Raw genomic sequence first — 22,468 nt, 5'->3', positions numbered from 1 at the left:
AATTGGGAGAATAGGAGAGAATTGATGACAGTTCGCAATGGGTTAGATCAATTAAAATACCTTCTAGTTTTATTAGTTCAGTGAAACAACGTATTGCTATTAATACAATTGCTAAAAACTCACTAATCAAAAACTCGTGACATACCTTTGACGTTGCATAGCCTGTAAATCGAAGTTGAACACAACTCTGACGTTTACGAATACTAATGATCACATGTAATTATAATTATTCCTTTATTCAGATAATTGCATTTTTGGTCTCGAAATGGAGAACACTCAAAGGATCAGAGGCTACAGTCTCCAGACGTTTGCGATTGTTGGGGCTGGACAATAGACCCAAGCAAAAGTGAAGCTACGTGTCAGTTTTATTTGGATGTGGATGCAACGTTGGTTGGAAAATGCAGGTTTGTTGGCTTTTGGCTCCTCCAGCATCTGGAAATTCATAACCAGTAGAATGTTTCGTATTTGTTTCAGAAGAATCGGTGTACAGAATTTCCCAGGTGATTGATGACACTGTTTGTTGGTAGCCAAGGTGATTGAATAGTTCATGAGGAAATTGGGAGAATAGGAGAGAATTGATGACAGTTCGCAATGGGTTAGATCAATTAAAATACCTTCTAGTTTTATTAGTTCAGTGAAAGAACGTATTGCTATTCATACAATTGCTAAAAACTCACTAATTAAAAACTCGTGACATACCTTTGACGTTGCATAGCCTGTAAATCGAAGTTGAACACAACTCTGACGTTTACGAATACTAATGATCACATGTAATTATAATTATTCCTTTATTCAGATAATTGCATTCTTGGTCTCGAAATGGAGAACACTCAAAGGATCAGAGGCTACAGTCTCCAGACGTTTGCGATTGTTGGGGCTGGACAATAGACCCAAGCAAAAGTGAAGCTACGTGTCAGTTTTATTTGGATGTGGATGCAACGTTGGTTGGAAAATGCAGGTTTGTTGGCTTTTGGCTCCTCCAGCATCTGGAAATTCATAACCAGTAGAATGTTTCGTATTTGTTTCAGAAGAATCGGTGTACAGAATTTCCCAGGTGATTGATGACACTGTTTGTTGGTAGCCAAGGTGATTGAATAGTTCATGAGGAAATTGCGAGAATAGGAGAGAATTGATGACAGTTCGCAATGGGTTAGATCAATTAAAATACCTTCTAGTTTTATTAGTTCAGTGAAAGAACGTATTGCTATTCATACAATTGCTAAAAACTCACTAATTAAAAACTCGTGACATACCTTTGACGTTGCATAGCCTGTAAATCGAAGTTGAACACAACTCTGACGTTTACGAATACTAATGATCACATGTAATTATAATTATTCCTTTATTCAGATAATTGCATTCTTGGTCTCGAAATGGAGAACACTCAAAGGATCAGAGGCTACAGTCTCCAGACGTTTGCGATTGTTGGGGCTGGACAATAGACCCAAGCAAAAGTGAAGCTACGTGTCAGTTTTATTTGGATGTGGATGCAACGTTGGTTGGAAAATGCAGGTTTGTTGGCTTTTGGCTCCTCCAGCATCTGGAAATTCATAACCAGTAGAATGTTTCGTATTTGTTTCAGAAGAATCGGTGTACAGAATTTCCCAGGTGATTGATGACACTGTTTGTTGGTAGCCAAGGTGATTGAATAGTTCATGAGGAAATTGGGAGAATAGGAGAGAATTGATGACAGTTCGCAATGGGTTAGATCAATTAAAATACCTTCTAGTTTTATTAGTTCAGTGAAACAACGTATTGCTATTAATACAATTGCTAAAAACTCACTAATCAAAAACTCGTGACATACCTTTGACGTTGCATAGCCTGTAAATCGAAGTTGAACACAACTCTGACGTTTACGAATACTAATGATCACATGTAATTATAATTATTCCTTTATTCAGATAATTGCATTTTTGGTCTCGAAATGGAGAACACTCAAAGGATCAGAGGCTACAGTCTCCAGACGTTTGCGATTGTTGGGGCTGGACAATAGACCCAAGCAAAAGTGAAGCTACGTGTCAGTTTTATTTGGATGTGGATGCAACGTTGGTTGGAAAATGCAGGTTTGTTGGCTTTTGGCTCCTCCAGCATCTGGAAATTCATAACCAGTAGAATGTTTCGTATTTGTTTCAGAAGAATCGGTGTACAGAATTTCCCAGGTGATTGATGACACTGTTTGTTGGTAGCCAAGGTGATTGAATAGTTCATGAGGAAATTGGGAGAATAGGAGAGAATTGATGACAGTTCGCAATGGGTTAGATCAATTAAAATACCTTCTAGTTTTATTAGTTCAGTGAAAGAACGTATTGCTATTCATACAATTGCTAAAAACTCACTAATTAAAAACTCGTGACATACCTTTGACGTTGCATAGCCTGTAAATCGAAGTTGAACACAACTCTGACGTTTACGAATACTAATGATCACATGTAATTATAATTATTCCTTTATTCAGATAATTGCATTCTTGGTCTCGAAATGGAGAACACTCAAAGGATCAGAGGCTACAGTCTCCAGACGTTTGCGATTGTTGGGGCTGGACAATAGACCCAAGCAAAAGTGAAGCTACGTGTCAGTTTTATTTGGATGTGGATGCAACGTTGGTTGGAAAATGCAGGTTTGTTGGCTTTTGGCTCCTCCAGCATCTGGAAATTCATAACCAGTAGAATGTTTCGTATTTGTTTCAGAAGAATCGGTGTACAGAATTTCCCAGGTGATTGATGACACTGTTTGTTGGTAGCCAAGGTGATTGAATAGTTCATGAGGAAATTGGGAGAATAGGAGAGAATTGATGACAGTTCGCAATGGGTTAGATCAATTAAAATACCTTCTAGTTTTATTAGTTCAGTGAAACAACGTATTGCTATTAATACAATTGCTAAAAACTCACTAATCAAAAACTCGTGACATACCTTTGACGTTGCATAGCCTGTAAATCGAAGTTGAACACAACTCTGACGTTTACGAATACTAATGATCACATGTAATTATAATTATTCCTTTATTCAGATAATTGCATTTTTGGTCTCGAAATGGAGAACACTCAAAGGATCAGAGGCTACAGTCTCCAGACGTTTGCGATTGTTGGGGCTGGACAATAGACCCAAGCAAAAGTGAAGCTACGTGTCAGTTTTATTTGGATGTGGATGCAACGTTGGTTGGAAAATGCAGGTTTGTTGGCTTTTGGCTCCTCCAGCATCTGGAAATTCATAACCAGTAGAATGTTTCGTATTTGTTTCAGAAGAATCGGTGTACAGAATTTCCCAGGTGATTGATGACACTGTTTGTTGGTAGCCAAGGTGATTGAATAGTTCATGAGGAAATTGCGAGAATAGGAGAGAATTGATGACAGTTCGCAATGGGTTAGATCAATTAAAATACCTTCTAGTTTTATTAGTTCAGTGAAAGAACGTATTGCTATTCATACAATTGCTAAAAACTCACTAATTAAAAACTCGTGACATACCTTTGACGTTGCATAGCCTGTAAATCGAAGTTGAACACAACTCTGACGTTTACGAATACTAATGATCACATGTAATTATAATTATTCCTTTATTCAGATAATTGCATTCTTGGTCTCGAAATGGAGAACACTCAAAGGATCAGAGGCTACAGTCTCCAGACGTTTGCGATTGTTGGGGCTGGACAATAGACCCAAGCAAAAGTGAAGCTACGTGTCAGTTTTATTTGGATGTGGATGCAACGTTGGTTGGAAAATGCAGGTTTGTTGGCTTTTGGCTCCTCCAGCATCTGGAAATTCATAACCAGTAGAATGTTTCGTATTTGTTTCAGAAGAATCGGTGTACAGAATTTCCCAGGTGATTGATGACACTGTTTGTTGGTAGCCAAGGTGATTGAATAGTTCATGAGGAAATTGCGAGAATAGGAGAGAATTGATGACAGTTCGCAATGGGTTAGATCAATTAAAATACCTTCTAGTTTTATTAGTTCAGTGAAAGAACGTATTGCTATTCATACAATTGCTAAAAACTCACTAATTAAAAACTCGTGACATACCTTTGACGTTGCATAGCCTGTAAATCGAAGTTGAACACAACTCTGACGTTTACGAATACTAATGATCACATGTAATTATAATTATTCCTTTATTCAGATAATTGCATTCTTGGTCTCGAAATGGAGAACACTCAAAGGATCAGAGGCTACAGTCTCCGGACGTTTGCGATTGTTGGGGCTGGACAATAGACCCAAGCAAAAGTGAAGCTACGTGTCAGTTTTATTTGGATGTGGATGCAACGTTGGTTGGAAAATGCAGGTTTGTTGGCTTTTGGCTCCTCCAGCATCTGGAAATTCATAACCAGTAGAATGTTTCGTATTTGTTTCAGAAGAATCGGTGTACAGAATTTCCCAGGTGATTGATGACACTGTTTGTTGGTAGCCAAGGTGATTGAATAGTTCATGAGGAAATTGGGAGAATAGGAGAGAATTGATGACAGTTCGCAATGGGTTAGATCAATTAAAATACCTTCTAGTTTTATTAGTTCAGTGAAACAACGTATTGCTATTAATACAATTGCTAAAAACTCACTAATCAAAAACTCGTGACATACCTTTGACGTTGCATAGCCTGTAAATCGAAGTTGAACACAACTCTGACGTTGACGAATACTAATGATCACATGTAATTATAATTATTCCTTTATTCAGATAATTGCATTCTTGGTCTCGAAATGGAGAACACTCAAAGGATCAGAGGCTACAGTCTCCAGACGTTTGCGATTGTTGGGGCTGGACAATAGACCCAAGCAACAGTGAAGCTATGTGTCAGTTTTATTTCAATATGGATGCAACGTTGGTTGGAAAATGCAGGTTTGTTGGCTTTTGGCTCCTCCAGCATGTGGAAATCTATAAACATCGGAATATTCATACTTGTTTCAAAAATAAATGCTGTTCTTTGACAGAACTTTGCACGCTATGGCCATTTTGTCGCATTTCCGAGCGAAAAAATGGAGATCTCTCGACGAGTATCAGGAATTACTCGGTCCAGTCGACACGCTCGTGTTTCTGAGGCTGTAATATAGGTATCGTCATGTATTTTGAGTTTGAGAATCCACAGCTGCTACTTAATTTGATTCATCCAACGACCTGTCGATTAATAATCTAATTCTTTGTTGCAGAACGTAGAATTATCAAGATATTTCGATGGTTCCGAGTCGTGTCTTGATTGAGTCGACGGATTTGAGTCGCTGCTAACGAACTACATGAAAATAAGATTGCTGCAGACATTTGGAAAGCGAAGACTACAGCTTCTTCGGGTTGGAAAAGCACGATTAATATTTTTCGCTTTGGTTTCTTACACATTTCAATCCTAGAAACTAGACTGTGCTCGCCAAAATGTTTTGCTTATCGAATTGATCGAGTGATAGCAAATTTTCTACTGTAATGAGCAGAGAAAGTGAATTATCTCTGTAGCTTTGAGTCATAGCTCACTTAATTCGACGAATTTATGTTCTTAGGTTCGGAATATATTAAAATAAGGTATTTTAAAACATTTTAAACATATCCTGTATAAAGCTAGCGAGATTGCAGAATCACTAAGACTTTGGTCTTTGCTTCTATCGATTTTCAAGTCGATAATGAACTTTAGTACCCAAAGTTCCGGCTTTTCTTCATATTTAGGGCTCAGAAACGATGGAAATACTAATCTTTCATTAGAATCGATGGACTTATTGAATTGTTGTAATTAACGCTGTACTTTACTACTTTGAATCGCCAAGAAACTGTATTATCTTTGCGGCTCTTTTTTATGGTCCAATTTTGTAATCAGATTCTTGTTTTCAAGGTCAAAATACGAAGATTCGATGCCTGAACATTATTTCTGTCCATTCCTCTATTTTTCCTGAACCTTTCCTGTTTCCAGATTGTTCCTAAATTTTCCCTGTTTTTCCTGATTGTTTTTCGATTTTTCAACAATATTTCAATTGATTTCTTGATTACTGCGTCTTCCGGCCTTCCTGGAGGTTCCCTGTGATCCAGAACCTAAGGTACGTCATCCTACATTAATTCCCGATTTTTTGCGATTTTTTCCTATTTTTTTCCGATATTTTAAATTATGTTTGAATTTTTCCGCCATTTTGACGTCACGTGATGACGTCACGAGGTCTGGTCACGTGACCGCACTCGCCGCGACAACTAGCGCCATGTGGCGGATTTTTCTGGAACTAATGAAACGAGTTGCCAGTGGCGCCATCTTTAGGAATTTTGGCGAACTAAAAACTCGCGAGACAACTAGCGCCATGTGGCGGATTTTTTCGGAACTAATAAAACGAGTTGTCAGTGGCGCCATCTTTCGGAATTTTGGCGAACTAAAAACTCGCCGAGACAACTAGCGCCATGTGGCGGATTTTTTCGGAACTAATAAAACGAGTTGCCGGTGGCGCCATCTTTCGGAATTTTGGTGAACTAAAAAAAAGATGGCGCCACCTGCAACTCGGGTCGTGTCGCGCGGGTCGCGGGTAATCAGGGGCCGCGGTGTTTTTCGAACAGGGGGGGTAAGAACGAGCAGGAGAGTTTAGGGAGAAAAGGGAGTAGAGAGGGTTCGATTTTTTTCAGCCCCGTTATTTTACGAGGTCGTTTGAATTCCACTTTACGTGCTCCGGTGTGTATAAAATTCTTTATTTTTTTGTTCGGGGTAAAATTTCTCAGGAGCAGATCGCCGGGGGCTATAAGCTCTTCTTTATCGCGTCCGTCGCTCTTGTTTGTCTTTTTTTTTTGTTTTTTTTTCTTTAATTTTTTTATCCTACCCTCTCGACCCGGGATACGCGGCTGATTTGTCATTTTTACTATCGCCCCGAGGCGTTGTTCGAGTCGCGGTACGACGCGAATCTTTCGCTCTTTTTTTTTTTTCTCACGCGAACGAAGAAATTCCAACGCGCGACGGATGCATCCGTTCGATTCGCGAACTCGTCCTTTTCATTCGCGCGGCGGCCTTGTAAGGGAGATTTACGGTACCCACGGGTATTAGCGCTTAAGAGCTCCCGATCCTCTTTGAATCCGTAGAGCGTAATTCTTCGAAGGTTAAATAATTGACCGACCGCAAGTCGACTTATCCTCCGGTCGCGGCGAGGGCGAGAAAACGGCTTATCCTCCTCTTTTTTTCCCTCCACCCTTTTTTTTTTTCTCAAAATTTCTTCTTCTCTCTACTCGCGAGCACTATCGCGCCGAGTCGTTGCGTGTCTGGTGAATCGAATGAGAAAACTGGCAAAAACTTTTTTGATAATATTCTCCTCATAACTATCTCGTTTTTAATTTCGACATCGCCCATCCCAGTAGGGTATATAATACGCAACACGATAATTGAACGCTAGCCGATTTAATCCGTCGCGCTAATTAAATAAATCCCACGGGGTCCATCAATTTTCCGTGTGCGTCGGTTAAATAATACCACGCGATATCCGATCATCTATTAAAATCGACGTATTGTCTACGAGCGAAAAATAAATATTCCGGCGTTATATTATACATATATAATATCGGATGCGACGGGGCGATAATTTTTTATCGGTAATTAGTAATTATTATCATTATCGCGATTATTGTTATTGTTGTTGTTGTCGTTTTCGTCGTTGATATTGTTGTATCGGTTAAATTTCTTCGCACCGTAGATATTGACGTAAGGTAATACCTGAGATAACTCTCCCTCTTTCTCTCTCACTGTAAGCAGCAAGGCACAGTCGATACTTGCGGATTTTGTTATATTTCTCTTTCCCCTATCCGTCTCTCGCTTTATGTCATGTACACTCGTACGCGTACACGTAGTCAGACGTTAGATGCATGTGCCGGTTTTAGGATAAACATTAATTTACATAGAGGCTTCGCCGTGTACATAAAATAAACACTTCGCGCGTAGAAATGCAAAGTGTGTTTCACGTACGGCAAATTGGAAGGGTATCGTCTTCGAATTTTGTCCCTCGGAGTTCCATTTTTTTTTTTTTTTTTGGGGGATGGGGCGGGGGATTCTTTGATTACCTTTGTCCTCAGACACAGCGAATTTAAAGTTAAAATCCTTACTTTCTTCTAGTTTTTCGTAACTCTCATCGCCGCTGCTTATGAGGGTAAAGTTCCAATAGCAGTTTCGGGATGTTAGAAAATCAGGAATAAAATAGTCAAATTTTGATTAAATATGTATATATATAAATATATATCGATTTTATTGTAAACTTGCCTTGATTTCTCTTCGAAATAGTGATAAAGTTGAACGTTGTAGGTCCCGTGGGAATGCGGTGGTGGTCTCTGGTCAACAGGTAGAATACCGACTGGCAGGGGATTCGAAGTTGCGGAAGAATAAGACGAAGAAGAAGTGGGGATTCTTTTTTCACACGAATATGAGGTTGGTTTTTTTTTTATTTTTCTTTTTATTCAGTCTGTTCTCGTTTCTCGTTTCCGCACGTTTGTTGCGAACGAAACTTTCCGAGTTCGTTGGTTTCTTAAGTTTTTCGATCGAATTACTCGGTCAACGATTATCGCACCTCCTCTCCGTTCACCGAGCGAAGGACAAACGGGAGCCTGCTCCCGTCTTTGAATATCGGCAAATTTTATTTTATTTTATTTTTTTTTCGAGTCGAAAAAAGTTTGAAGTAAATCAGCGAATTCACGCGAAACGTTCGACGCCGCCGGGAAAGTTGATATTCGCGAATGTAGAAGCGAAATTGCGTTCGAAATTTGAATTTCAAATCTCCCCCTTTACCCTCGCGTTCTTTTCCCTCCGTTTATCTTGCTCGCCCTTTGCGTGCGAACGATTTCTGTACTCGGATCGATATATACGGCGTGCCAATAAACGTACGTACGTACGGTGTATTTGCGCGTACGTATGCCTCTAATTGAGGGAAGTGCGAGGGACGATCGTCGACGCGGTTCGCGACGTGAGTGACGAGCTAGCTCTGTCCGGTACGTCGCGTTATCGGAGTCCCCGGCACGGCTGCCAGTCGGCGACTGCGCGATCGACTTCCCCCACCCCACCACTCGACTTTCACCCCCTCGCCGATCCACCGCCACCCCGCCACCGCCCCCCGCCACCGTTCCTCTCGCCGCCGAATTCCCTCCCCGTTACCTCCTTCGAAACGACCAACCCTTGCTCTTGCCTCTTGTCGGCAGCGGCCACGGTGCCTCGGGACCTCAACCCTCGAACCTTCTCACTTTCTTTCTCTCCTTACCTTCCTTTTTCCACCCGCCCCTTCCTCCCCCTCGTCTCTGACGAGCTACGGGGGGCCGATTTTTTCCTCCCTCCCCCTCATTCGTTTCTCTCTCTCGCTACTTTTTTTCCCTCCGTGTTCCTCCTGCATCGAGAGAGTAATGCGTGTACACGTATATCGCGTGGGCGAAATCCGAAGACCGCCTTTCGGGTAGAAGGTCGGAGGAAAGTAGAGTAAATTCTGATGTCGGTCGAATCGTTCCGTCTACTGTATCCCCGCTCTTCTGGAGCGCGAGGGAAAAAAGATCGGCGAAGAAAATAATCGACGGCTTGATAAATTCCCTGAATTTACATCGAACACCTATTATACAATACCGCGTTGTACACGCGCCTCTCTTTATCGTTGGGAACTTTTCGTTTTTTCCGTTTATTTTTTTTTTCCCCCCCCCCCCCCCCCCCCCGGATCTCCCGCGAGGGTAAACGCTTTCGCGTCCAGATGTGAACTGATCCGAAACGGTCGAGGGGATGACGGATACGCCGGTGTGCCTCCGAACACGGATGACCTTTGGGTAGGAGGCGAACGGCGAATTAAGGGTTGAGAGTCGGGTTCTCGTTCTCCCAATTTCGCGCAGTATATATGTATACCTATGTCGGTAAAACATGCGACGCCGCGACGCGCGATGAGAAGGGTCCGCGCTGAGGGATCAGAGGGGGATTCAACGGGGGGTTCGAATTAACGGGGAGGCTGATTTGCCTGTGGATTCGACGAACGGTTTTACCCCCGTAAATTACAGCGCAGAAACCGTTCGACGGATTACCTCTTCTTCTTATTCTCCGCAAACTCTCCTTGATGTTACGTCCGATTCCGTTCGCGGCCGCGGAATCGTCCAATCGCGTCGGGGGATTTTTTGCGAAAAAGCGAACGACTGGGTCGTCGAATTCCAAAATCCCGGGGCATCGGGTTTACCCGTATTTCGAACGCCTCGAAAATTGCCCACCCCCGATCTGCCACCCCCTTTTTTTTTATTTTCCCTACCGTTATTATTTTACATCCAACGTCCGCCCCGTGCCGACGATGATTTAGGGGTGACCGCAAACGTTCGAATGGCGAAGGGATTTACGCGTATAATCACATTTGCAGACTAGGCGCCTCTCGAGCGAAACTTTGAAGAACAAATACACGTATACAGTGGCACCGCGCGTACTCGGATTTTCGGTAATATTCCTGGAGGTGTATCAACCCCCGACCTTGACTATCCTCGACTCTGGGGTAACGCGAACTTTTCGCGAAACGCCGGCGAAATTACGATTCGCCCTGTTCCTTGAAAAATTTTTATCATCCGCACGGGTTCCCTCCCCGTAAAATCCCATTAAAATCAACGTTAACAGCTTATCAAAATCGCGGCGAAACTTTTGTCATTTATAATCATAATTGAAGATCGATATTTTTTCAATCTCACCTCGGCCTCTCTGGTTTTTTTTTTTTTCATGTCGTATCTCTTTAACTTCTCTCGTTTTTTGATTTACCTCCCTTTCTCTCCTCCTCTCTTCCCCCGCACGGTCATTTTCGAATTTATTTTTCCACTCGTCGGAACAAAAGTTAAAATACATATTCATCGGAATGGAATATCGAAGAATTTGACCGGAAAATTTTTTTTCTCTCTCGTTCCTTTAAATTGAAAACAAAAAATTGCAAAAAAAAAAAAAATAGACCAAAGCGATTCGTACCGAGTGACAAGAATAAAGGAATAGGAAAGAATTTAAACGGTGAACGGTTTTTCTTGTTACCGCGGAAATAATCTATTTTATTTCCGTATCTTTTATTCGCGCAAAATCGTTATACCTGTATATACACACACAGAATGTCCTCCCCTATCCCGGATTTAACTTGTTGGAGAAACGTCTTATCGATTTTTCGCAACAGGTTATACTTCTCCCATTATATATATCTACACAGCAAAGGCCTCGTATTTTATACGACGGATGAAGAGAAGAAAGAAATCGCACTTCCAAACCGGAAGAAAGGGGAGTTAAAATAAAAGGACTCGACACTCGACACAGTTTTAACGAAAGTTTCGATCCGCGACGATGAAAATATTCGAAAAAATTCTATCGTCGCACGATCAACGCGATTCGGGGTGTGAGAACCAGAAGGGTGTAACCCGCGAAAAAGCTACTACCCGCAGCGAGAAAATAAAAACCAAAAAGCTGAAAAAATCGGTACATCAATCAAATCACCGCATTCGCGCCGACGTATGCCTCGTCGTAAAAAAATTCGAAATTTCGAGTAGCTCGAATCGAAAAATTTGATCGAACGTTGACGAGAATTTCGATTGAGTATTTTATTTATTTTCCACAAAATATATAACGTCGATAAAATCAATTTTCGATTTAAAATCAATTCATGAAATATATGCGTCATCTTCGACGTACCCCACTCGGAGTGAGGTGTATAATATAAATCACACCTTTACGTAACATCTTGAGAATTTCGTTGTTCCTTCGAATGATTCGTCGTCGTTGTAACCCGGTCCGCGTTATCGATGGGCAACGGAGTGCTGCTAACGACGTTCGCCAACTCCATACCGGACGCTGTTCGTCTCGCAGCCTGAAGAAGGAGAAAAAAAAAACAGGGGAAAAAAAACTTGAGAAGGAAAAACATACGGGAGGAATAGAACGGGGGGCGGGGGGTTGTGTAGCGAACGCGCGGGGGTTGCTCCCTGGACGAATCGGAATCGAAGAAAAAATAACCCCCATTTTTTTGCCCCGCTGCCAAATTCGGGGGTGAAATCGGCTCGACGCGATTATCGCGCGTAATTCTTCTGGATTCTTTCTTTTTTTCAACCCCCGAGCGACCGAGAGACGAGAAGGACGAGATGGAAATATTTCTTTTCGGTCGGGGCGTCCGAATCACTTTTCTACCTTCAGTCTGTCTCGTCTCGCCGAATACAGGACCCAGAGTACGTAGATCGTCATGATCAGAACCGGTACGAAAATTCCGGCCAGACTCGAGGACCTCCTCATCAGCACGTGGTGAAAGGCGAGGAGGGTGACGGCTAGGGCTGTACCTCCGGCTACGTAACGTCCCGTTCGTCGCCGATCTTCCTGAAAATTTTTAAACCACATTTGTCACTCAAAATGGCAAAGAAAAATCAAAATCTAGGAAACGTACGTGCAATGGGAGAGACTTTTCTTTTGGGAACAACGTCCAATGATTTTCACATTTTCGTTTTACGGTTTTTTTTTTTTTCCCCCCCCTCTCCCCTCCGGAATAATGAATGATTTTCTCACGAGTTTCGAACGTGGATGTGTAACGGTATACGTTACGCGTATGATCTATAAATATTTTATACCGGTGAAACATAAAATGCCCGAAGTTATGTGCGAGATAAATTTCAAAGGCGAATCTGTTCTTCTTCATTCTTCTTCTTCGCGTGCAGGGTGTGTATGGGTGTAAACTGGCTTCAATGGTTACATAATTCGCTCCACCGCCCTTTAAACTTCTAAATGAATTAACCGAACTCCGGGGGATTTAACCGCAAAGTACGAACGAAAGAGACGAAGAGCTTAGCGCGGGGTGGAATAAAAAATACCCCCGGATTTATTTTTCGGCGTTTGAAAAATTTTTTTGGATTTGTTCGTAAATTGAAATTCTCACGTTCCTCGAGCCGTCCGCGATCACATCCGGTTCGTTTGTACGTTGCACGCGTTTCCACGCGCTTTAACTGCACCCAATAAATCGGACGATATATATATTTATCGATTAAATTACACGCAGGTAAAATAAACCGTTCGATTCGCATTCGGTTGCATGGGAGGAAAATCGCCCTACGGTTCTTCGCACGACCGCCGTGGATTTCTTTCGAACTGTTTCAAAATCCATCGGCGATTAGCCAAGGAGTGATTAATTTTATTGTCGCGATTAGATGCGTTCGGTTCGAAGCTAACGCGGTATGATGACGGGTAGCGGACTGTAAACTAAATTTGCGCGGCTGACCTATACGAAACCAATTCCAGAGTAGCTGCATTCGACCGAACGTTATATATAAACCTACAGTCGAACGCGTGAAAGAATAGAAATTCTTCATTCTGTCTTCTTTCTTTTTAGTTTTTCCCCATTTTTTCACTCATTTCGAGTGATAACGTGAAAAAATCGAAGGAACGTCCTTGTACGATCGTTGAAAAAATTTCACAGGACAAAAACTGACCACGACCAATTGAATGGTTCGATTAATTAATGGGTGATGAAAATTTTTAATCGATTTACACATACTCACAGATGCGGTAAGGGGTCTTAAGGTATTCTGGGAAGAGAGTTCCGATTTCGGCATGATCGGAAATTAGTTATTTTATTCAGGTGTGACAAAAAAAAAAAATTCAAAAAATTTCTCTTTCTCACAAATTCGAAAGGAAAAATCAAACTGACGATGAAACGAATAACTGCAACGATATCGTTGTTAATCGATATTATCGTACATCACCGCGCACAACTAGGATCTCCGTATACATTATACTTTCGTGATTGGAGAGAAGAAAAAAAAAAAAAAAAAAAAATCAAAAAAACGGGAAACAAAATTAAGAGGGATTGAAAAAATAGCGGAAAAGCCACCGCGGGGTTGACGTTACGCGTATAACGACCGACGCCCGATCGGAAGGGAGGAAATAAAGAGGAAAAAAAACTTCGTACACTCAGTTTTGAGAGCGATTATTTATAAATCACGGTTTAGCGACGGACTCGCGATGCGGTTTTTTTTTTTTTGCTTTCTCTTTTACTTTCAATCGCGTTGGAATTCGACGATTCAACGCGGTTCCAAGGAGGCGCACGCCTTGTACTCGGGCCGAATTTAAGACGTTGTAGTTTGTGACTGCCCGGTAGTTGGTGGCAGACGGACAGACCGCAGTTGTTGAGCTTAAAGTTAAAACTATCGCGGCGAACTACCGTTCGGGATAATAAACAAAAGATCGGTAGCGCCAGCGTACGTGTAAAACCATAATTTCGATCGGCCGGTAGCATTAAATTTACGCACGGTTAATCATCGGTGAAAATGATTAACGCTGATTAAATTTGGTCGCGTATACGTCGCACCTCGATGAATACGTATTCAATTGGCGAAGGTCTCGCGACGACCCGACCGATAATTCGATTCGACCTTTCGGCGAATGGAGTACGTTTTGAAAGAAGAAAAAAAAAAAAAAGAAAAAAAATAAGAAACAAGAAAAAAAATCAACGACAACGACGGTTGGAAAGTTTTTCCTGAATTACGAATTTCGTCATTCGGGAGTCAGATTTTTCCCTTTCCTATCGAAATTGGGATTTTTATTTTCCTCCCGTTCTTCCGTTTCGCGCATAAAATTCGGATGGAAATCTCTTCTTTTAGCGTCCGTACATAAAATATTAATGGATCCTATACTCCGGGCCCATGGGAGTGAAAGAGGCTCGACGATTTTCGTCAGTCGTAAACTCGTTAAATTCGCGCTTTTCCGAGCTCGAAAAATATTGCGTAAACCGGATATAGTAATGGATGAAGAGCTCGCTGATATTTAACCGACTCGCGCCAGCTTCTCCCCGTCCTCCCCGCCCCTCCCCGCCGTCCCGCTTTTTCTTATCCTCGCGTATTTTCGGTCGCTCGGATTCTTGCCTTTTTTTTTATTTTCATTCAATCCGCAACGACCGTAATTATCATCCCGTTCGCTCTGCCCTGCACGCGTGATCCATTCGCGATCAATTTCCGCACCATATCCACAGGTAGCATATACCGTCGAATCAGGACGGACGCAGGGATATGAATTTCCGTCGCGGTCGGTTGCAACTGCGTTTCAATTCTCCGATCCCTTTACCGAAAGTATATCGCTACGAATACCACATTTCGTTCGTAAAGCACAGCAACAGGTTACGAAAAATTTACCACCACCCCCGCGTGCCGCCCCCGCCCTGAAAATTCAGCTTTTTACTTTTTCCGTGAGTATAACACGTCGGGATTGGAAGGACGTGAGAAAATAATGGTAAAACTGAAACCAGAAAAATTGTAATCGTGAAAAGCACTCTTGAGAAAATCGCTGGGTGTATACTTCGTTATACCACCCTTGAGGTAATTACTTGTATATTATATCTTTTTTTTTCGTTTTCAGGACGACGACGGTGCAGGGGTGAGATGGAAGTTTATGCCATAGTGTTCCTCGCAGCACGTATCCTGAGCGATACGAATACATGTAGGAGGTACGGGGTGGTACCCAGCTGTTAAAGGTCAGCGAAGTTGGCCACGTGGAGGACTATAATACACGGTAGGTATACGTAATTGATAAACACTGTGTCACGTTAAATTAAGTGCAAAGATAAAACTACGACCTTCGCGAGGATCGACGTCGCGTCGAGTAAAACGATCATCGGGGGCTGCTGCGTTGCGTTCGTAACGTGGACGTAGTACATGAGCTCAAGTCGAAAAAGCTAAGAGCGTTTTTTTTTTTCGTCCGTTTGGGAAGATTTTCCCAGCGATTTGTCGGAGATCGGAAACGATTACGATTGAAATGGAAGAAAGAGTTACGATTAAAATTTAGACGAACAGTCGATCGGGCGAAGGGTTCTGATTTTTGCAGAGTGGTTTGAAAAAGAGCATCAACTTTTTGACAGAATAATTGACGGTTTTTTATAAACGAAAATGACGGCGTCGGCGAGGGTGAGAAATAAAAGATAAAGAATTGAAGAAAAAATAAATAAAACTACTCGCAATCTGCAGTCCCTAAAACAATTTCACGCCGAAATAAATCAGAATCTGGATATACGGAATAAGGGACAATGCGCGGCTTTATGGATTCGAATTCACAATTGTTCGGCAATACAATATATTTGAAAATGGGTTGACTGATATGGGGATTGTTTTATCCAGGCCAAAGGTCGCTGCAGATTTTCATTAGATTTACAATTTTAGATTTTTCAGATTTTCCATTGATTCGAATGGGATAATTCGTGTGGCTGATGAGTCGAATGAAGATAACGGACGAGATAACCAGATCCATCCCCCGAACGTCTCATTCTTATTTATTTCGTTTCAATTCGCATCAAACGTCTGAAAAATCTAAGGTAAGCCCCTTTGGATTTCTAGGCAAGAAATCAACATTTTTTCCCCACTCTTCGTATTTTGAGCTCAAAATTCGAACCCGCTAATCGGATCAATCTATTCATCGAATTGATTGAGTAATCGCCAATTTTGCACCGTGAACAGCGAAAAAATGGGGTGAACTCGATAACTGTTACCGTAACTCACGACTTAATTTTACAAAAATATTCGCATTCGCAATTTTTATGTCATATATCTGTATGTTACATGATATTGTACGGATTGACGATTATTTTTGCAATCAGATTCAATCCGAGCCACTAAGTCTCTCGATTTTTAGCATGACTACGCTTTTTGAGCTCAGGATTAAATATATTTTACTTGAATTAGTAACTCATCGAAATGTTGGGATTATCACTGTGCTTGACCGCTTGAAGATACAGAGAAACTGTAATATCTTTGAAGCTTTTGGTCATTGGTCAATTTTGTAATCAGATTCTTGTTTGCGAAATCAAATTACAAAGAATCACTGCCTAAGGATCCTTTTTTCTTTATTTCCCCATTTTTCCGAGATCTTGTTCCATTTTTAATTGATCGTTGATAATGAACAAAGCCCCTCTATGCCCGGCAAGCTTCTGATGCTGTGCAGAAGAAGTATCCGGACCTAAGACCTGTTTCCAGATTGTTTCGGAATTTTCCCTGTTTTTCCTAATTTTTTTTCGATTTTTTTTCAATTTTGAAATTGATTTTTCAATTACTGCATCTTCCTGACGCCTAAGAGGCGCCTGATGATCTTAAACTGGAAGCATATCATTCGAAATTCATTCTCAATTTTTTCCTGATTTTTTGGGATTTTTTTCGATTTTTTTCAGATATATTGAATTATGTTTGAATTTTTCCGCCCTTCTGACGTCATGTGATGACGTCACGTGGTCTGGTCACGTGACCAAACTAGCGCTATGTGCGGATTTTTGGTGAACTAAAAACTCGCCGATACAGCTAGCGCCATGTGGCCGATTTTTAGTGAACTACTGAAGCGTCTAGCCTCGTGACGGGCCCCACTCGTTTCTCGACCACGTGGTCGGTTGCAGGTGGCGCCATCTTTTTTTAGTTCGCCGATAATCCGCAAGATGGCGCTGGCCGCAACTCGTTTTAGTAGTTCACGGAAAATCCGCCACATAGGACTAGCTGTATCGGCGAGTGCGGCCACGTGACCAACAGCACTGAAATTCAAACATGTTTTAAAAATCGGAAAAAAATCCCAAAAAATCAAGAAAAAATCGGGAATGAATCCAGGATGACGCACCTTCAGTTCTGGATTACAGGACCCCTACAGGAAGGCCGAAAGATGCAGTCATTGGCAGATGAATTGAAAAATCTACTGGAAATCTAAAGAAAATCAGGAGAAGTAGGAAAGAATAAGAAATATCTGGTCAAAATCTGGAAACAAGTCTAAGGTCGTGCTACTCTAGCTGCATAGCGTCAAAACTTACTGATCTAAGAACTTGCTGATCAAAAACTCGTCACACACCTTCGACGTTTCATCGAAGCATAGCCTGTAAATCGAAGTTGAACACAACCCCGACGTTGACGAATACTAATGATCACATGTCATTATAATTACTCCTCCATTCAGGTAATTGCATTCTTGGTCTCTCGAGAAAAAACAGTCAGAGGATCAGAGGCTACAGTCTCCAGACATTTGCAATTTTGGGGGCTGGACAATAGACCCAAGCAACAGTGAAGCTACGTGTCAGTTTTATTTGGATGTGGATGCAACGTTGGTTGGAAAATGCAGGTTTGTTGGCTTTTGGCTCCTCCAGCATCTGGAAATTCATAACCAGTAGAATGTTTCGTATTTGTTTCAGAAGAATCGGTGTACAGAATTTCCCAGGTGATTGATGACACTGTTTGTTGGTAGCCAAGGTGATTGAATAGTTCATGAGGAAATTGGGAGAATAGGAGAGAATTGATGACAGTTCGCAATGGGTTAGATCAATTAAAATACCTTCTAGTTTTATTAGTTCAGTGAAACAACGTATTGCTATTAATACAATTGCTAAAAACTCACTAATCAAAAACTCGTGACATACCTTTGACGTTGCATAGCCTGTAAATCGAAGTTGAACACAACTCTGACGTTTACGAATACTAATGATCACATGTAATTATAATTATTCCTTTATTCAGATAATTGCATTTTTGGTCTCGAAATGGAGAACACTCAAAGGATCAGAGGCTACAGTCTCCAGACGTTTGCGATTGTTGGGGCTGGACAATAGACCCAAGCAAAAGTGAAGCTACGTGTCAGTTTTATTTGGATGTGGATGCAACGTTGGTTGGAAAATGCAGGTTTGTTGGCTTTTGGCTCCTCCAGCATCTGGAAATTCATAACCAGTAGAATGTTTCGTATTTGTTTCAGAAGAATCGGTGTACAGAATTTCCCAGGTGATTGATGACACTGTTTGTTGGTAGCCAAGGTGATTGAATAGTTCATGAGGAAATTGGGAGAATAGGAGAGAATTGATGACAGTTCGCAATGGGTTAGATCAATTAAAATACCTTCTAGTTTTATTAGTTCAGTGAAAGAACGTATTGCTATTCATACAATTGCTAAAAACTCACTAATTAAAAACTCGTGACATACCTTTGACGTTGCATAGCCTGTAAATCGAAGTTGAACACAACTCTGACGTTTACGAATACTAATGATCACATGTAATTATAATTATTCCTTTATTCAGATAATTGCATTCTTGGTCTCGAAATGGAGAACACTCAAAGGATCAGAGGCTACAGTCTCCAGACGTTTGCGATTGTTGGGGCTGGACAATAGACCCAAGCAAAAGTGAAGCTACGTGTCAGTTTTATTTGGATGTGGATGCAACGTTGGTTGGAAAATGCAGGTTTGTTGGCTTTTGGCTCCTCCAGCATCTGGAAATTCATAACCAGTAGAATGTTTCGTATTTGTTTCAGAAGAATCGGTGTACAGAATTTCCCAGGTGATTGATGACACTGTTTGTTGGTAGCCAAGGTGATTGAATAGTTCATGAGGAAATTGCGAGAATAGGAGAGAATTGATGACAGTTCGCAATGGGTTAGATCAATTAAAATACCTTCTAGTTTTATTAGTTCAGTGAAAGAACGTATTGCTATTCATACAATTGCTAAAAACTCACTAATTAAAAACTCGTGACATACCTTTGACGTTGCATAGCCTGTAAATCGAAGTTGAACACAACTCTGACGTTTACGAATACTAATGATCACATGTAATTATAATTATTCCTTTATTCAGATAATTGCATTCTTGGTCTCGAAATGGAGAACACTCAAAGGATCAGAGGCTACAGTCTCCAGACGTTTGCGATTGTTGGGGCTGGACAATAGACCCAAGCAAAAGTGAAGCTACGTGTCAGTTTTATTTGGATGTGGATGCAACGTTGGTTGGAAAATGCAGGTTTGTTGGCTTTTGGCTCCTCCAGCATCTGGAAATTCATAACCAGTAGAATGTTTCGTATTTGTTTCAGAAGAATCGGTGTACAGAATTTCCCAGGTGATTGATGACACTGTTTGTTGGTAGCCAAGGTGATTGAATAGTTCATGAGGAAATTGGGAGAATAGGAGAGAATTGATGACAGTTCGCAATGGGTTAGATCAATTAAAATACCTTCTAGTTTTATTAGTTCAGTGAAACAACGTATTGCTATTAATACAATTGCTAAAAACTCACTAATCAAAAACTCGTGACATACCTTTGACGTTGCATAGCCTGTAAATCGAAGTTGAACACAACTCTGACGTTTACGAATACTAATGATCACATGTAATTATAATTATTCCTTTATTCAGATAATTGCATTTTTGGTCTCGAAATGGAGAACACTCAAAGGATCAGAGGCTACAGTCTCCAGACGTTTGCGATTGTTGGGGCTGGACAATAGACCCAAGCAAAAGTGAAGCTACGTGTCAGTTTTATTTGGATGTGGATGCAACGTTGGTTGGAAAATGCAGGTTTGTTGGCTTTTGGCTCCTCCAGCATCTGGAAATTCATAACCAGTAGAATGTTTCGTATTTGTTTCAGAAGAATCGGTGTACAGAATTTCCCAGGTGATTGATGACACTGTTTGTTGGTAGCCAAGGTGATTGAATAGTTCATGAGGAAATTGGGAGAATAGGAGAGAATTGATGACAGTTCGCAATGGGTTAGATCAATTAAAATACCTTCTAGTTTTATTAGTTCAGTGAAAGAACGTATTGCTATTCATACAATTGCTAAAAACTCACTAATTAAAAACTCGTGACATACCTTTGACGTTGCATAGCCTGTAAATCGAAGTTGAACACAACTCTGACGTTTACGAATACTAATGATCACATGTAATTATAATTATTCCTTTATTCAGATAATTGCATTCTTGGTCTCGAAATGGAGAACACTCAAAGGATCAGAGGCTACAGTCTCCAGACGTTTGCGATTGTTGGGGCTGGACAATAGACCCAAGCAAAAGTGAAGCTACGTGTCAGTTTTATTTGGATGTGGATGCAACGTTGGTTGGAAAATGCAGGTTTGTTGGCTTTTGGCTCCTCCAGCATCTGGAAATTCATAACCAGTAGAATGTTTCGTATTTGTTTCAGAAGAATCGGTGTACAGAATTTCCCAGGTGATTGATGACACTGTTTGTTGGTAGCCAAGGTGATTGAATAGTTCATGAGGAAATTGGGAGAATAGGAGAGAATTGATGACAGTTCGCAATGGGTTAGATCAATTAAAATACCTTCTAGTTTTATTAGTTCAGTGAAACAACGTATTGCTATTAATACAATTGCTAAAAACTCACTAATCAAAAACTCGTGACATACCTTTGACGTTGCATAGCCTGTAAATCGAAGTTGAACACAACTCTGACGTTTACGAATACTAATGATCACATGTAATTATAATTATTCCTTTATTCAGATAATTGCATTTTTGGTCTCGAAATGGAGAACACTCAAAGGATCAGAGGCTACAGTCTCCAGACGTTTGCGATTGTTGGGGCTGGACAATAGACCCAAGCAAAAGTGAAGCTACGTGTCAGTTTTATTTGGATGTGGATGCAACGTTGGTTGGAAAATGCAGGTTTGTTGGCTTTTGGCTCCTCCAGCATCTGGAAATTCATAACCAGTAGAATGTTTCGTATTTGTTTCAGAAGAATCGGTGTACAGAATTTCCCAGGTGATTGATGACACTGTTTGTTGGTAGCCAAGGTGATTGAATAGTTCATGAGGAAATTGCGAGAATAGGAGAGAATTGATGACAGTTCGCAATGGGTTAGATCAATTAAAATACCTTCTAGTTTTATTAGTTCAGTGAAAGAACGTATTGCTATTCATACAATTGCTAAAAACTCACTAATTAAAAACTCGTGACATACCTTTGACGTTGCATAGCCTGTAAATCGAAGTTGAACACAACTCTGACGTTTACGAATACTAATGATCACATGTAATTATAATTATTCCTTTATTCAGATAATTGCATTCTTGGTCTCGAAATGGAGAACACTCAAAGGATCAGAGGCTACAGTCTCCAGACGTTTGCGATTGTTGGGGCTGGACAATAGACCCAAGCAAAAGTGAAGCTACGTGTCAGTTTTATTTGGATGTGGATGCAACGTTGGTTGGAAAATGCAGGTTTGTTGGCTTTTGGCTCCTCCAGCATCTGGAAATTCATAACCAGTAGAATGTTTCGTATTTGTTTCAGAAGAATCGGTATACAGAATTTCCCAGGTGATTGATGACACTGTTTGTTGGTAGCCAAGGTGATTGAATAGTTCATGAGGAAATTGCGAGAATAGGAGAGAATTGATGACAGTTCGCAATGGGTTAGATCAATTAAAATACCTTCTAGTTTTATTAGTTCAGTGAAAGAACGTATTGCTATTCATACAATTGCTAAAAACTCACTAATTAAAAACTCGTGACATACCTTTGACGTTGCATAGCCTGTAAATCGAAGTTGAACACAACTCTGACGTTTACGAATACTAATGATCACATGTAATTATAATTATTCCTTTATTCAGATAATTGCATTCTTGGTCTCGAAATGGAGAACACTCAAAGGATCAGAGGCTACAGTCTCCGGACGTTTGCGATTGTTGGGGCTGGACAATAGACCCAAGCAAAAGTGAAGCTACGTGTCAGTTTTATTTGGATGTGGATGCAACGTTGGTTGGAAAATGCAGGTTTGTTGGCTTTTGGCTCCTCCAGC

The 22,468-nt window shown here is 41.0% G+C and overlaps 1 protein-coding gene and 15 long non-coding RNA genes across 20 annotated transcripts; 11 read left to right on the top strand and 5 right to left on the bottom strand.

Annotated features, from left to right (window-relative positions):
• Positions 1 to 9: 9 nt before the first annotated feature.
• On the top strand, positions 10 to 534 carry LOC105687279. The gene is made up of 3 exons (XR_007278510.1): positions 10 to 41; positions 243 to 404; positions 475 to 534. It is a non-coding gene; the product is annotated as an uncharacterized LOC105687279 (long non-coding RNA).
• On the bottom strand, positions 293 to 1,913 carry LOC125501035. The gene is made up of 4 exons (XR_007278520.1): positions 1,808 to 1,913; positions 1,254 to 1,540; positions 700 to 986; positions 293 to 432 (listed from the first exon to the last, which is right to left on the bottom strand). It is a non-coding gene; the product is annotated as an uncharacterized LOC125501035 (long non-coding RNA).
• LOC125501028 lies at positions 535 to 1,088 on the top strand. The gene is made up of 3 exons (XR_007278512.1): positions 535 to 595; positions 797 to 958; positions 1,029 to 1,088. It is a non-coding gene; the product is annotated as an uncharacterized LOC125501028 (long non-coding RNA).
• LOC125501026 lies at positions 1,090 to 2,196 on the top strand. Its single transcript, XR_007278509.1, has 4 exons — positions 1,090 to 1,149; positions 1,351 to 1,512; positions 1,583 to 2,066; positions 2,137 to 2,196. It is a non-coding gene; the product is annotated as an uncharacterized LOC125501026 (long non-coding RNA).
• On the top strand, positions 2,197 to 3,304 carry LOC125501024. The gene is made up of 4 exons (XR_007278507.1): positions 2,197 to 2,257; positions 2,459 to 2,620; positions 2,691 to 3,174; positions 3,245 to 3,304. It is a non-coding gene; the product is annotated as an uncharacterized LOC125501024 (long non-coding RNA).
• LOC125501037 lies at positions 3,063 to 4,169 on the bottom strand. Its single transcript, XR_007278522.1, has 3 exons — positions 4,024 to 4,169; positions 3,470 to 3,756; positions 3,063 to 3,202 (listed from the first exon to the last, which is right to left on the bottom strand). It is a non-coding gene; the product is annotated as an uncharacterized LOC125501037 (long non-coding RNA).
• LOC125501029 lies at positions 3,306 to 3,858 on the top strand. Its single transcript, XR_007278513.1, has 3 exons — positions 3,306 to 3,365; positions 3,567 to 3,728; positions 3,799 to 3,858. It is a non-coding gene; the product is annotated as an uncharacterized LOC125501029 (long non-coding RNA).
• A 243-nt stretch (positions 4,170 to 4,412) lies between the features above and the next one.
• LOC125501032 lies at positions 4,413 to 4,988 on the top strand. The gene is made up of 3 exons (XR_007278516.1): positions 4,413 to 4,473; positions 4,675 to 4,836; positions 4,929 to 4,988. It is a non-coding gene; the product is annotated as an uncharacterized LOC125501032 (long non-coding RNA).
• A 3,188-nt stretch (positions 4,989 to 8,176) lies between these two features.
• On the top strand, positions 8,177 to 22,019 carry LOC125501022. Of its 4 annotated transcripts, none has more exons than XR_007278504.1 (5): positions 8,177 to 8,356; positions 15,287 to 15,439; positions 16,084 to 16,235; positions 17,849 to 18,010; positions 21,962 to 22,019. It is a non-coding gene; the product is annotated as an uncharacterized LOC125501022 (long non-coding RNA). The 4 variants fall into 4 exon arrangements; XR_007278502.1 differs by having other exon boundaries at positions 16,093 to 16,235; positions 21,959 to 22,014; XR_007278501.1 differs by having other exon boundaries at positions 21,959 to 22,014.
• Positions 11,456 to 14,090, bottom strand: LOC125501021. 2 transcript variants are annotated; one of them, XM_048655639.1, is made up of 3 exons: positions 12,330 to 13,308; positions 12,080 to 12,262; positions 11,456 to 11,765 (listed from the first exon to the last, which is right to left on the bottom strand). In XM_048655639.1, the coding sequence occupies exons 1-3, from the start codon at positions 12,576 to 12,578 to the stop codon at positions 11,628 to 11,630; spliced, it is 570 nt and encodes a 189-aa protein (XP_048511596.1). In that variant the 5' UTR covers positions 12,579 to 13,308; the 3' UTR covers positions 11,456 to 11,627. The 2 variants fall into 2 exon arrangements, with proteins under 2 accessions (XP_048511596.1, XP_048511597.1); XM_048655640.1 differs by lacking the exon at positions 12,330 to 13,308 and adding an exon at positions 13,435 to 14,090 and having other exon boundaries at positions 11,462 to 11,765.
• LOC125501030 lies at positions 18,170 to 18,694 on the top strand. Its single transcript, XR_007278514.1, has 3 exons — positions 18,170 to 18,201; positions 18,403 to 18,564; positions 18,635 to 18,694. It is a non-coding gene; the product is annotated as an uncharacterized LOC125501030 (long non-coding RNA).
• Positions 18,453 to 19,982, bottom strand: LOC125501034. The gene is made up of 4 exons (XR_007278519.1): positions 19,968 to 19,982; positions 19,414 to 19,700; positions 18,860 to 19,146; positions 18,453 to 18,592 (listed from the first exon to the last, which is right to left on the bottom strand). It is a non-coding gene; the product is annotated as an uncharacterized LOC125501034 (long non-coding RNA).
• LOC125501027 lies at positions 18,695 to 19,248 on the top strand. Its single transcript, XR_007278511.1, has 3 exons — positions 18,695 to 18,755; positions 18,957 to 19,118; positions 19,189 to 19,248. It is a non-coding gene; the product is annotated as an uncharacterized LOC125501027 (long non-coding RNA).
• On the top strand, positions 19,250 to 20,356 carry LOC125501025. Its single transcript, XR_007278508.1, has 4 exons — positions 19,250 to 19,309; positions 19,511 to 19,672; positions 19,743 to 20,226; positions 20,297 to 20,356. It is a non-coding gene; the product is annotated as an uncharacterized LOC125501025 (long non-coding RNA).
• Positions 20,357 to 21,464, top strand: LOC125501023. The gene is made up of 4 exons (XR_007278506.1): positions 20,357 to 20,417; positions 20,619 to 20,780; positions 20,851 to 21,334; positions 21,405 to 21,464. It is a non-coding gene; the product is annotated as an uncharacterized LOC125501023 (long non-coding RNA).
• On the bottom strand, positions 21,223 to 22,329 carry LOC125501036. Its single transcript, XR_007278521.1, has 3 exons — positions 22,184 to 22,329; positions 21,630 to 21,916; positions 21,223 to 21,362 (listed from the first exon to the last, which is right to left on the bottom strand). It is a non-coding gene; the product is annotated as an uncharacterized LOC125501036 (long non-coding RNA).
• Positions 22,330 to 22,468: the final 139 nt, after the last annotated feature.

Source organism: Athalia rosae, chromosome 5 (assembly GCF_917208135.1).
Source record: "Athalia rosae chromosome 5, iyAthRosa1.1, whole genome shotgun sequence".
Classification (NCBI taxonomy): Eukaryota; Metazoa; Arthropoda; class Insecta; order Hymenoptera; family Athaliidae; genus Athalia; species Athalia rosae.
This window is presented reverse-complemented; position numbering and strand designations above follow the sequence as displayed.

What these genes read in the sequence shown, in the direction of transcription:
- LOC125501021 (XM_048655639.1), bottom strand. Translation starts at nt 12,578, where the DNA reads ATGAAGAAGAACAGATTCGCCTTTGAAATTTATCTCGCACATAACTTC. An exon ending in AAAAGTCTCTCCCATTGCAC is followed by an intron (nt 12,263 to 12,329) that starts GTACGTTTCCTA and finishes AAAAATTTTCAG; the next exon opens with GAAGATCGGCGACGAACGGG. An exon ending in CGAGACGAGACAGACTGAAG is followed by an intron (nt 11,766 to 12,079) that starts GTAGAAAAGTGA and finishes CTCCTTCTTCAG; the next exon opens with GCTGCGAGACGAACAGCGTC.